Source organism: Oryctolagus cuniculus, chromosome 4 (assembly GCF_051225735.1).
Source record: "Oryctolagus cuniculus isolate XC-2025 breed Fujian yellow rabbit chromosome 4, ASM5122573v1, whole genome shotgun sequence".
In the NCBI taxonomy this organism is placed as follows: Eukaryota; Metazoa; Chordata; class Mammalia; order Lagomorpha; family Leporidae; genus Oryctolagus; species Oryctolagus cuniculus.
This window is the reverse complement of record NC_142870.1, coordinates 130038050-130052297: the sequence shown is the minus strand read 5'-3', so window position 1 is coordinate 130052297 and position 14248 is coordinate 130038050. Positions and strand designations below refer to the sequence as shown.

Here is a 14248-nt window from a genome sequence, read left to right as displayed (position 1 = left end):
TGAAGTCTGGTCATGAAAAAGTTAACACAGGGCAGGCTTTATGCGTGAGTCTGAAAGTATATTATGCCAGCCTCAAGTTAGGACTTGTGAAAGCTGGTCTTACCTAACTTTCAGAAGGGGAAGCAGTACACGTTTAGTCATGAAAAAACTATAATGCTCTGATGAAAAGGGCAGCTAACAACCAGCCCGTACGTTTATGATTGTTCACATTTTCGGAAGGTAAACCTGCATATTTTTTTTCTGCTGATTTTTATAGCCAGTTTTATATTTCATAAAAGCCGCAGGGGACTTTGTAACAATAATTAGGTTGCTGCTCCTTTGGAAGATCCTGTTAAATTCAGGGCAGCTCTTTGAATAATATTGTTTAGCCATTATGAACCTCAGGTTTATTTTGAATATAGGACAGCATTCTGGGCTGTGTGTTTGTGTTCCTGCTGCCATAATCCTTAGAGGTATTTTTTGTTGTTGTTGGGGGGAGAGTTGTTTCTGCACTAGGTGTTTTATTTTTTATTTTTTTCCTAACATTAGTTTTAAAGATGTTAAGTCTACAGATAAAGTTGAAAGAATAGATTTTCATTTAAAAATCACTGCCATTTTCATTTGTTTTCTCCTCTCTCTCTCTCTCTCTCTCTCTCTCTCACACACACACACACACACACACTTTTTTTGTTTGTTTTGTTTTGTTGCAGGGAGTGGAGTGTTCTATTTGCATTGCAGTCATTGTGAGGAATGCATCACCTTTGATGGCTTCAGCATGTTTTTCCCAGAACAGGGATACATTCTCTTACTTTACCACAGCATTATTAGAGTTCAAAATATTAATGTTGGTGCAGTAATATTTTAAAAATTCAATCTGCCTCAACATTTTTACAATTTTCCAATATTGCCTTTTATAAAATTTTTTTTATATTCAGAATCCAATCAGTGATCACACATGCATTTTTGCTCTTTCATTCTTTAGAATAATCCTCCTTTCAATTTTTACTTTTTCTTTAACGTCCACACCTTTTGAATATTGGCTCCATCTGTATTTCTGAATTCATCCTGTGCACCAGGTAGCAAGGGGATGCATGAATGTTTCTGAGGCTGTTTGGGCATAGTGGAATTTTGAAGTCAAATAGGAACATCTGTGATGTTTCTTAGAGACCATGGGCCTGGTTTTTAAACCACTAATTGTGAAGTCAGGAGAACCAAGCTCGTGTTTTCTTTAGGAATTAGGTGAATCTTTCAACTCTTTAGACTTCAGTGTTTGTAAAGTGAGGATTCTGGTTTAATCATGAAATTTGGATGAGCAGTTCTATAACTTTATTTTTTTCTAAATATATTCTTAAAATACATTCTTTTAAGGAGAGAGAGTTCTCATGTTTTCCAAGGAACTGCAGTTAGGTAACATTGCCTGTAGAACTTTCTCAATCCAGAAGTGAACTCTGTTCCTACTTCTTACTTTTAGCTGTGAGACACTGAACAAGTGTATTATTGAGGCTTACTTTGGTCTTCTGGTGGTTTCTCTTTGACACATAAATTCTTCCTCTTTTCTCCCTTCTTTGTCTGCCCTGCATTGGTGTGACCCTGGGGACAGTACTCTTCCTGCATTGTGGTTAGGCATAGCGTCTGTATTTTAATCTCGTTTTTCTCTAACTGTAATCCCAGGTGTATCTAATTTTTTTTTCAGAGAAAATGTACCTATAAAGGGTGTCACAGCTCTCTGTAATACATCAGTTCAGACATTGCAGGGATCCAAGTGAAACATAGTTGCAGGTCATCTGTTTTTGAATACCCATGTCTTTAAAAATTTTCTTTTATGAATTTAGAAGGCAAAGAGGGAGAGAGAGAGAGTACACACATGTGAGGGTGAGAGTGAGTGCACGTGCTTCCAGTGTCTGACTCACACCCCAAAGGCCCACAACAGCCGGGTCTGGATGCGGGCCAGGCAGAAACCAGGAGCCCAGAACTCAGTCTGGGTCTCACACCTGGTGTCAGAGACCCAAGTGCTTGAGCCATGTTGCTTCCAAGAGTGAACGTTACTAGGAAGGTGGAATCCGAACGGGAGCCAGTGTTAGAACCCAGGCACTTCAGTATGGGATTCAGGTGTCTCCTGTAGTATCTCAACTGCTACACCACACACCTATCTCATGTTGTTTCAGTGCAGTCAGAACATAACACTCAACGAGGACTGTAGTAAAATCTTCCCCACATCTCACTGTTTCATCTCTGTCAACAAAAGTCAGTCTAATGGAGGCTCCCATGCAGCAGTTGCAAATTTGTGCTGAGTATCATTATTACAAACCTTTAATATTCTTTTGGCAAGATTGGTATCGTTTGGGTTACTGGGCTTGAATCACTGTCTTTAACCTGTCATTTGAAATGATTTGTATCTTTTCGGTCTGTTTCACGTAAAGCACTTAGCTTTTTCTGGTGTGAGAACTTCGTTTGTAATGGTTGATGAACGGCGAGCGATGGTTTAGAGACTGATTCGGGAGACAGGCCCGCTCTTGAGTCTCCCCCTCTGAGGAATTCTGTCTCCTACACTGTGCCACTTACTCTCTTCTGCACTTTGCAGATGGGCTTGTGGGAGGCAGGGTTAGCGACTGAGGACAGGTAGACTCCAGTTTGCATCCCGTTCTCTCCACTTGGTGGGAGTTTTTTCTTATTTGAGAGGCACAGATCCCCCACTCCCCACTGACTGCTCCTGTCTGGTGGTTTACTCTTCACATGCCCAGGCCAGGATTGGAGCTGGGAGCCAATCCAGATCTCGAACATGGGTAGCAGGCACCTGATTACTTGAGCCATCACTGCTGCTCCCTAGGCCTGCACTAGTAGGAAGCTGGAGTCAGGAGCCAGAACTGGGTGTGAATTCCGGACACTCCTCTGTGGGAGTTGGTGCCCAAAATGCACCAAGCCAGATGCTCACCCCCTCTTGGCAGCTTTTTGACTTCAGCAAGCCCTAGTATTTTTTTTCCTGAGAAACAAGCACATACGGTTGTGAAGCTTAATGAAATCATCCACAGGGTAATTCCTGCAGTATTTGGGATTTCGGCAACAGTAACACTTTTTCCTTGTTGGAAGGCAGAGAGCATGTGAAGGCATGGGGTTGTCTTTATGCAAGGTGAAGCTGCGAAGATTACAAATTGCCAATACTCTTCATCTCATAGTCAAGATGCATCTCTCATACTTGGGTGGCCTTCTGCAAGCTCTTGGTTTCCTTTTCAAGTGAACCAATGATTGCTTCAGGTACTTTTTCTAATTTTTCTCGACAGTTTCCACTCCTATAAATAGGAAATCAAGTGCTTGTTTTTGTTAAGAAATTCAGTTCCATAGTTAAATAGAATAAAAAGATGAGATTAAACAACAGAGTGATATATGTATATATAATATAAATTTGATACATTAAGCTAATGTTTTTAAAAAGCAAAGCCACAAAAGTACGTAAATGTACATTACGTAAAATTGCTTATGATGTGTGCCACTAAGCTGGAGTTTAAGACGAAGGAGATGCTCTGACTGCTCCTCGGGGTGATGTGTTCATCAGTGTGAGTTGTGTTGCAGGAATGGCTGAAATTCACAAGCTGAGCGAGGTATGCAGTTTAAAGAGAAACCCTGGCTTACCTACATGTTACCCACCTCAAAATCAGTTTACTTTCTCGTTCCTGTTCTTGGCTTTTTCCTTTCTGTCTACCACTCCTCCTGGTCTTCTCAACTTCCACCCCTGCCTGCCGTTTTCTCTTTGTCCCCATCTCCCCTCTGTTTTCTGTAAATCCCAAACCCTTGCTACCGGTTCAGTGCAAAGACTCCAAAGCCCAGGTGATGTGGGTGTCTGAAATGTGGGCACACCCATTCTCTGATCTGGGCTGCTTCCTGGCCCACGTGGTTACACCCAGCCTTCAGCTTTGCACCTCTGGGCTGTGTGTTCCCCCTGCTATGTGATCCCTCTGCACATCTGGGTCCAGGAAGGAGCTACGCTCCCTGTTCCTACGGAGCCTTACGCTAATGCAGCATCTCCCGTTTGTCTCTCCATGGAGCTTTTAAACTGGCTTTTCCTTTCTGGGAAGATAAAGCTTAACTTCTGCTTCCTTACTTCCCAGTCACAAACTGGGGCTTTTCTCTGCTTCCTTCTTAAAGTCACCATTGACCTCAGAGTTGTGGATTTATCACAGTGTGGCTTCTTTTGAGTGCTTGATTCTGTTGACAGTTATCACTTCCTTCTTGAATTTCTTTGGTTCTCTGGTTTCCAATATGCCGGACCTCCTCTTTCTCCGTTTGATTTGCCAGTCATAACACCGCCACCTTCCCCAGCACCAGCACCTGCACACACTGTTCCAAGCATCTTCCCTGTTCCTCCTCCTCTTCTTCTTTTTTAAAGAATTATTTTATTTATTTGAAAGACAAGAGTTACACAGAGAGAGGTAGAGCCAGAGAGAGAGAGAGGTCTTCCATTCCTCTGGTTCACTCTCCAAGTGACCGCAACGGCCAGAGTTGAGCTGATCCAAAGCCAGGAGCTTCTTCCAGGTCTCCCACACGGGTGCAGCTGGGCCATCTTCTACTGCTTTCCCAGGCCACAGCAGAGAGCTGGATCAGAAGTGGAGCAGCTGGGACTAGAACTGGCGCCCATATGGGTTGCCAGCGTTTCAGGCTGGGGCTTTAACCCACTGCACCACAGCGCTGGCCCCTCTTCCTCTTCTTCAGTCTCCTATGTTGGTGAGACCTTTGCAATATGACCTCCAAGGTACTGGCCTTGTTCCTTATTCTCTCCAAGACTCAGAAGGTGATTCCCTCCGCCTCTTATCTCACTGTCTTTGTGTCTGTGTTTTGTCCCCATGGCTGTACCTCCTGATCCAGCCCCTCTCACCGAAGGCACAGGCACAGACTCAGCGTGCTGCCACTTGTTTGCCTTCCCTTGTGATGCAAACTGAAGATCTCCATGACAGTGGAGAAGAAAGGGAGCAGGCCTATGGATGCTAGTGGGAATACATTTTAAATGTATGTACCGATTTTACATAGAACTGCTCACTTTGAGTCGTCTTGGACTCTAAATTCAGAGTCTGTCTCCCTGAAAATGTCCCTCAGGTCCCTGTGAGGTGTCCCCCACCCCTCAGCTCTGACTCCTACAGGAAGGCTTCTGTCACTCATCTCCCGGCCACAGTGGCTCTTCCTTCAATTCAGAATCCTTCTGTTTTCAGACAAGTGATTCTCCTAGAGTACAGCCTAGAGCAGAGGTGGGTACTGTCCGGCCCACAGGCAATATAAAGCCCACCAAATCACTGGGTCGGGTCTTGCCAAGGCAACCACAGGACAGACTTGAAATGTAATGAATCTATAGTAGGCTAATTTTTCTTTTATTTTATTTGAAAGTCAGAGTTACACAGAGAGAGAAGGAGAGGCAGAGAAAGAAGTCTTCCATCTTCTGGGTCATTCCCACATTGGCCGCAACGGCCGGAATTGAGCTGATCCAAAGCCAGGAGCTAGGAGCTCCTTCCCGGTCTCCCACGTGGGTGCAGGAGCCCAAGGACTTGGGCCATCTTCCACTGATTTCCCAGGCCATAGCAGAGAGCTGAATCGGAAGTGGAGCAGCCAGGATTTGAACTGGCACCCATATGGAGTGGCGGCTTTATCTGCTATGCCACAATGCTGGTCCCAAGGCTAATGTTTAAGTTGCTAATTTTGTTTGGCTTGGGAATAATGTTATAAATATGCAAATTGCCCTGGGTAGTGTAAAGTTTCCCCATCCCTGGTCTAGAGCACGTGGTTCATAGCTTCTGAGTCCTTCAGTGGCTCATCAGTGTGTCCAGGCATGCCAAACAGCGCTCCGCATAGCAGCCTGCACGCCTTCTCCCGGCTCCTTCTCTGGTTGGGTGAGCTGCAGCTTTAGGCCCGTCCACCTAATGCTGCAGGCACAGCACAGCGCCCGCTCCTATCTGAGCCTAACTCAAAACTGCCTGCTGGCCTGCAGCATCCCCTTCTGCTTGCTGATTTCTTGTTCCAGTTCCCATCTCCTGTGAGCTCCTCCTCCTTTTCTCCAAGTGGGGTCCGTTATCTTTTCCTGTGGGCTTATGGGATGTGTTCCTCACGTCCCTTGCATCCAAGCCCATTGTTGTGCAACTTCCAGAGAGATAAAGGCCCAGTCCCCAGGGAGATGATGGGTGGATGAATGAAGAATGAATGACTAAATGAACCCATTCTTGGGAATTTTACTCCACTCAACAATGCTCAAGTGCTGGAGTGAGCCCCACAGGAGTCGCAGGGTGCCACGATTGAACCAGTCCTACCCCTGAAGTTGTTGAAGCTCATTCACATTGAGAACTCTCTCTTCCCTTTATGGAGCCAGCTGCTCAACATTCTCTTGGCGGGGGCTTGATGCCAGCCTTTAAGTTGACTGATGTAGCAGGCAGTGTACCAGAGTGGTTCCGGGGCTGTTCTTGAGGTCACTTGCTCAGTTTCAGGACCAGCTTTGCCCCGGTTTGCTGATAGGGTGATATGGACCACGGACAATGTATACATTCACTTTGTCCTTGAGTTTTCTGGGTGATTGGTTCTTTCCCCAACAAGGAGCCCCATAGCATCTGTCTCAGGGTTGCTGTGAAAATCCTTGGGATGGGGCCGCACAGAGCCTGGCAGTAAATGAGACCAAGGTACGTGTGTAAGGTCCTGGGTGGTTCTTGTTAACTTCTGGGTCAGGGCTTGTTAGCTGGAAGTGCCTGGGCTGCTTACAGCCCACACAGGAGTGTGCTGTTTTTATGGGGTCAGGGAGTGTGGGGGTGGCTGCGGAAGTTTTCTTAAATAACAGGACATACGTTATAGGAGACAAGTGATGTTCTCTCCTGAACATGAGAAGATCTGAGCTTGTGAAGGCAATAGTTCTGGATATGGGTCCGGGAGCCCAGGGTCTGAATTAGAGCCGCAGCCCTGGTATCTGCAAGCTCTGTGACCCCATGCAAGTTACTCAACCTTACTCTTTCTCAACTTGGTTATCTCTCAGGTGGAGACAGTGTCAGCGCTTTACGGGCTCTCTGGGATTACTAAATGAGATAGAATGCATTCATGCTCTTTGTATGCCTGCCTGGCCCATGGTAAACCACAAGTAGCGTGTGCTGCCTTTGGTGTGGCTGCTGCCAGTTTTACTACTGCTGGGCTCCAGTTCCTCCCTGCACCAACCTTTGCACGGGACAGGAGCTTTCTGGGTAGACAGTGTCCTTCCCATTCCCTGTCACATTACAGCCACTCTGCTCTCTAAGGCGTTTGTTTACTGCCTGTTGGCCAGCCTCCTGGGCATTCATCTCCAAGAGTGCTGTGCTGTACTCATCTCGGCGGAGGGATGGCCTGGGAGGAGCAGTGCGCATGGAGCTTCCTAAGGTGTGGTTCAGACTACCAGCAGCGTGGCTGTCACCTGGAAACTTGTTCTCCAGCCTCCCCCTCGCCCTGCAGGGTCAGAAACTCTAGGGCTATGCAGCAATCTGCGTTTCAAGACCCTCCCCTCCCCCCACAACTTGATTCTGGTACACACTGAAGTTTGCCAACTAACGTATCGCATCTGTTCTGAATTTGTGTTGCCTACGTGCGGTTCCCTGTAAAAGCTGAGTGGAGTGAAGCTGCATGTTCCTCAGTAAGAGATACTGTTTTCTAAACGTTCATTTCCTTAGCTACTGATGCTACTTGGTTTGGGCTTTTCTGTGCTAGTTGTTTCTTTCTGTGAAGATCCATGTGAACTGTGTTAGAATGACTTGATCAATTTTCTAACCTCTTTGAGTAGGGCATTCACACTGTTTCTGTGTGCCCCCATTACAATAATTTTCCTTGGTTTCTCAAGAATTCTGCTGCCTGTGGCGGTTACCCTCCCTTGCTCCCTTCTTGCCTGGAGGGTGTTTGGAAGACTTTGTCCTATGTAGCCATTACAAAGAACTATGCTTTAGCTTTGGACAAAAGCCCTTAATTGTGGTCTGAGCCCTCATACTCTTTCAAAGCAATAATTTTTTTTTTCTGTGTATCATTTATGGTGTGTGATGGCATCCTAATCTGTAAGGATTGTGGAGTTAGTATTTGTGATTAGCAGTGTGGGGAGTTTCTGTGAATTTTGTGAGTGTGATTTTAAGGTGATCTCTAAAGTGGCTCTTTTCTAGGTTCTTAGTAGATTATTTCATTCCACAGATCAAATCCTTTGCCTTTGACACTTGTATTATTATAATGCAAGGAACTGTTTTTGGAGGGCAGGCTTGCTATTGAAATTTTATGTTGAAAATTTTTTCTACAAATGTTTCTGCTTCAGCTATACCTACATTGAGAGGAAATTCCATTGGGGTGAAGCACATAGCTGGGCCAAGCAAGGGTGGTTTAGATGCAGATGTTTATCGTACAGGGTTAGTGTCTCCTAATTGTTTGCGTATGTAGTCCATCCTTAATAGTAATGATGATTTGATTCTCCTGTTGGAGAGAATGAAAATTCACACATCTAGAGCTCTTTTGAAAGAAGACTCTTAGAGATTATAATATGCTACGGTTATAGATTTTATTCAACCATTCCTAATAGTGCATAGCTGAAGCATCTTGTCGGGAGCTTTATAACTGAAATGGTGGTATATAGTGCTGTTTAGGGCTCTGTTTCCATTATGATCTCTTTCACTAGTGCTCCTTATTTTTTTTATTTTACTTTTTGACAGGCAGAGTGAGAGAGAGAGAGAGAGAGAGAGAAAGAGAAAGGTCTTCCTTCCATTGGTTCATCCCCCAAATGGCCGCTACGGCCAGCGCACCGCGCTGATCTGAAGCCAGGAGCCAGGTGCTTCCTCCTGGTCTCCCATGCGGGTGCAGGGCCCAAACACCTGGGCCATCCTCCACTGCCTTCCTGGGCCACAGCAGAGAGCTCGACTGGAAGAGGAGCAACCAGGACAGAATCCGGTGCCCCAACCGGGACTAGGACCTGGGGTGCCGGCGCCGCAGGCGGAGGATTAGCCAAGTGAGCCGCAGCGCCAGCCACTAGTGCTCCTTAGAAGACTGTCATATCTCAGGCCCCTTTTGTGTATGCAATAGGAGAGCAAAGGAAAAGAGTATGAGCTTTCAGTAAATTTATATTGTCTTTTTTAAAAGATTTATTTATTTATTTGAAAGAGTTACACAGAGAGGAGAGGCAGAGAGAGAAAGAGAGGAGGGGGGCGGGGAGGTCAGTCTTCCATCCAATGGTTCACTCCCTAGTTGGCTGCAATGGCTGGAGCTACGCAGACCTGGAGCCAGGAGCCAGGAGCTTCCTCGGGGTCTCCCATGTGGATGCAGGGGCCCAAGGACTTGGGCCATCCTCCACTGCTTTCCCAGGCAATAGCAGACAGCTGGATTGGAAGTCGAGCAGCCAGGTCTTGAACTGGTGCCCATATGGGATGCCAGTGCCTCAGGCCAGGGTTTAACCTGCTGTACCACAGTGTCAGCCCCATATATCATCAATTTTTAATGAACTTTTTCTATTTTCATTTTATTTGAGATGGAGGGGGTCATCCATTTTCTGGTTCACTCTCCAAATCCCTGCAATAACAGAAGCTGGGCCAGGCTGAAATCAAGAGCTCAGAACTTCATCTGGTTTTCCCATGTAGGTCAGGGACCCAAATACTTGAGCCATCATCTGCTGCCTCCCAGGATGCAAAAATCATCAAGAAATGGGCTAGAAGCAGATGAGTGAGACTCAGCCTACATCATCTTTGGATAATCGTATCCTCAATAAAAAATTACCTTCTCTTTTGCTTTTCTAGTACATATAAAGAAAACCTGTTTGGTTTATTTTATCAAACATTTATTGATTATGTAATGACACAGTCTCTGCCCTTAAAATATATGTGTATATATGTGTGTGTGTGTGTGTGTGTGTGTGTATATATATATATATATATATATGTTATTAACAGTAGATACAGGGACACAGGTAATTCCAAAGCAGTGTCGTAATTGAAGTGTGGTGTCATCTGGATGAGGGAGTCGCTGGGTTTGAGATGGTGGGAGTTCAGGCAAATAAGCTTTCATGGAAAGTGTTGCAACTTGGGTTTCACAAGTAGATAAAAGAGTTTTCTAGGGGGGTTATAGGGAAATTTATGTGTGCAACTGCATGGAGATAACAAAATGTGGCACATTTTGACAGTTAGAAAGTATACAAGCATATAAAGTTTGCAGTTAGGACATGAGGCCAGAAAGGAAGCAAATTCTAGAGACTTCGAGGCCTTGGAAAGAAGCCCGGTTGTGTTGGAGCTGGTGGCACATTTACAGTGTCTGACGATACTTTGTATATGTTCTCTACATAATGTAAATTAACATGGATGATTGCAGAAAATTTGCTTTACTTTTTGAATCAAAAGGAATCTAGAAAAAAGTATGGAGGAAAACGTGTACAAATGGGTAGTTCACCATCCCTGGAGAAATCTCCAGTATGGATATGTATGGTTAGAAGTCAGCAATTACAGCTATGTCAACCAAGAATGCCCAGTCTGTTTGGAACATCTGTAATCCATTGTCTGTGGGGAACAATGTGGAAGATAACCAAGAAAATATGATGTATCTGTCTTTCTAGCATTCTGACCATTTTTTAGAGATGCAGCCAAGAATACAGCTAACTTCATTAGTGAAAGGAGATCTGAAATGAGGACCTTAGCAAACACCCTGACTGTGGGAGAAATTATTATGCTTCACTGTGGGTAGGGGAAAGGGAAACATGTTGTGGCCCAGGAAGGCTTTGCTAAGTAAGGTGCCATATTCAACCACAAGCAGAGTGTTTGCTGAACAGAGTTAGAGTTCCAAGGAACAATAACACAGTATTCTTGCACTTGATAAGGAGAAAATCAGTTGTTCAGGATCTCAGAGGTCTTTCTGGCTCACTTCAGATCCACAGTGTTTGTGTATTTAGCATCCCTTTAAACCCCAGACTTCTGCTTTTGCCAATGGCCAGTGGAGGTTGGGATTTTTGTTGTTTGCTCAAATTAGCAAGTATCAATTTTTGTGGGACCCAAAAGTGGTAATATTGTTTGAATTATGTGTATAAAAACAACATGAGAAGGTGCCTGGAGCAGAGGCTTTTAGGGATACATGTTTCTCCTTACTCTGCAAATGTTAAGTGAATTCTGGAAAAGACACCCTCTTGTGGTCATTTGCTTTCTGTTACATTCTTTTTTTTTTTTCCAAGAAGGGATGATTAAACTTTATTTTTCTCACTCATTTTCCACTTAAAATGTTTAAATGTAGTTTTTTTAATTTTTATTTTTTGTTTAATGAATGCATTTTTACATAGATACAACTTTAGGAATATAGTAATTCTTTCCCCCCACACTCCCCACTCCACTCCCATCCCATCTCCCATTCCCTCTCCCATCTCCTTTTTTATTATGGATCATTTTTACTATGACTATATACAGAGGACCAACTCTGTTAAAAATAAAGGAGGGAATAAGAAATGGTGGAGGTCATCTAAAACTGTAAAACAGTCTAGTTCTGCATACAGGCATATAGACTTACCTCTCAGGGTACAGCCTAAGAACTAATCATGGGGCTCCAAACCCATAAGAATCGGAGGTATAAACACCATCTTCCCTGTTACAATGATCATATTAAATGTTAAAGGCAATGGATAGACCGGTCTAAGTTTAAAAGGGACATAAATAACATCAAGTACCCGGTAAAAATAATAGAATTAAAAAAGGAAGGAAGGACCAACATGGGAAGCAGTTCACAGCAGACTCCTAAAATGACTTTCACAGTAAATAACACTCTGACCTCAGAATCAACCCATAAGGCTTCCTGGTCAGGCTGAAAGGCCTGCAGGAGCATTGGAGCATGGAAAGACAAGACTCTGGAAAAAAAGAAAATCCTACACGGAGGATCTCTGTGAGACCTCGGAGGCAAGAAAGGGTCATCAAAGGAGACACTCTTCTCTGAAGGGAGAAGAGAACTTCCACTTTGCTTATGGCCGAGTCTAAATACCTACGGGGTCTGTGATCACAAAAAGCTTCCATAGCCTTGGCAGCCCATGACAAGAGCCTCAGATGATCACTGACGTGAAAAAAAGTGTCAGTTGTTAAAGGAACAACAGTAGTCACTGTGCACTTGCTCCCCAGGTGGGACCTCTGTCCCTATTGAATTGTAATATGAGAATCGACTGGAAATTCTCTCCCCAGACTGTACTCTATATATTGTGTGTGGGTGTGGGGGCAAATTGTTGAAATCTGTTACATTCTCTTGATGAGCATTTGTTCTGATTACGAATAGATCTGTGTGTAGCTAAGATTTATATAATCTTCCTGTATTCCAGGATAATAAAATGTAGGGAAGGCATTCACTACAATCCTTTTTCTTTTATTGCTAAAACTTTATTCCAAATAAATTACCTTTTGAAGTCTCATCAATAAATAAATAGAAGTTAGCCACGTAGCCAGTTGTTAGGATAGAGTTACATTGTCTGTCTGACTGCTGTGAATCTCTTGGTTGGAGCCTGTGGTCCTTCCTCTCATGCAGGGTAGCCTTTGAGAGAATTTTTTGCATAAGAATATGTATATTAAGGGGTCCATACAAATGTTCATTGCTGCCAGGAAGAGAGTTGTCTCTTTAGCAATAAACAGTTGGTTTTGCATTCTGCAGTCAGTCTTACTGTTGGTTTGACTTTGAGTGTAGGGGACTCTGGCAAAATGAAATGGAGCAAAACACACAAAGAAGATAGCCACGATGATAAATACTTTACCTTCTAGCCTCTTCTTGTTTTTGCTGTCCTTACTTTTGGACCTTCTGTAAGAGTGGTACACCTTTTTGGCAATCACCACATAAAACAGAAGCATCAGGACAAAAACAGTCCAGAAAACAAACTGGGATATGTCATTTGCCACTTGATGCCATTTCAGTCCCAAAGGACCCTTGAGGGAGGCACACTTTTTCACAGAGGACGGCGTTGCTTCCTTGTTGCTCAAGATCATATTGGGCAGGGAGATGAAGAACCAAAGGGTCCAGATGAGGATTGAGACTGTTTTGGCAAAAATGGTCTTTTTAAGGAAAAACGTCCTGAAAGGTCGGATGATCTTGAGGAACCTGTCGAAGGCGATGAAGCCCAGCAGCATGATGCTGACGTACATGGACTCGTAGAAGACCACGGCGGAGAAGCGGCACACGAAAGCTCTCAGCTGCCAGGCTCCCAGACGTGAGTCTGAGAGGATTTTGAAAGGGAGCATGAGTGTCATGATCAGGTCAGCCACCAGTATGTTCTTGAGGTAGACGATGAAGGTGGAGGAGCTGGGGACATGAACAAACACCCACAGGGCCAAGGAGTTCAGCAGGATGCCGGTGAAGAAAACCCCGGTGTAGAGGGCAGGGAACACCAGCTGTGTTATCCGAGTGTCTCTGGGGCACTGCTCAGACCCGTTGAAGCCCTGCACCCACGTGGCATTCATTATGAAGATTTCCAGTGCCGGCTGTTAAAAACACACACATACACACGGAAAAAGATCTGTAAATGCTAGTTTTTAGAAACACACTTTAGGTTTGTCGCATAGTAATACCCTCTTCAACCCCTTCAGTGGCTCTCTGGAGAAGGCCAAGTTTCTGGTCACAAATCTTAAAGGACGTCATACATGTTGGGTCCTTTTAACAGCACTGTAACTTTCACACCCTTGTGAAATCCAAATAACAGATTCTACCTCATTCACAAGTGCTACTTTTAACATGGCAGGAAAGCGAAGCTCCCTTTAAGAGACAATAACGCGGGGCATATTCCTGTACGTTAAGTAATTCCAGATGCAACAACCTGTGGTTTGCTGACTGTTAACTTTAAAGCAGTTGTTTTTCTTAAGCATATTCCGCCTTTCATAAGCAAGCACACTCAGAGTAAAAACTGAAGTTCACCTTTGTTTGGAAGAGTCCCAGGTCTGTGTCTTCTGCTGGTGGCAGTCATTCGTGCAGCCCACAAAGGACATGTGAAGCAAGCACTCTGCTCTCTTATACTGGGTGTCCTTCCTCTTTTTCATTTGTGTAATATGGTCCATAGGAACCTCCTCCTAGTCAAGCCTTTACAGAATTGGTTAATAGGCACTTTTAGTTCAAACTTAACATATACTTAGTGTACTGTGTCTTGAGTACATGAGTTTATTTGCAATTATTTTTGTTTTCTCATAAAAACTTTTCTGAAGTTTATTTCCCTGATCTACATGTTCAATGAATTTATATTTTTAAAATATTTATTTATTTGAAAGGCAGTGCAGAGGAGAGAGAGTTAGAGAGATGGAAACAGAGATAGTCTTCTGTCTGAGGTGCT

At 44.1% G+C, this 14248-nt stretch overlaps 2 protein-coding genes across 13 annotated transcripts in view; one reads left to right on the top strand and one right to left on the bottom strand.

The window, feature by feature from the left end:
• The window catches only part of MED12L (mediator complex subunit 12L), a 360120-nt gene that overhangs the window by 239648 nt on the left and 106224 nt on the right, over positions 1-14248 (top strand). The gene's annotated exons all lie outside the window — the stretch shown is intronic.
• On the bottom strand, positions 11195-13908 carry P2RY13 (purinergic receptor P2Y13). Its single transcript, XM_002716272.6, has 2 exons — positions 13840-13908; positions 11195-13409 (listed from the first exon to the last, which is right to left on the bottom strand). The coding sequence occupies exon 2, from the start codon at positions 13386-13388 to the stop codon at positions 12390-12392; it is 999 nt and encodes a 332-aa protein (XP_002716318.1). The 5' UTR covers positions 13389-13409; positions 13840-13908; the 3' UTR covers positions 11195-12389.

Excerpts from the sequence above, each read along its gene's own strand:
- P2RY13 (XM_002716272.6), bottom strand. The coding sequence starts at position 13,388 with ATGAATGCCACGTGGGTGCAGGGCTTCAACGGGTCTGAGCAGTGCCCC.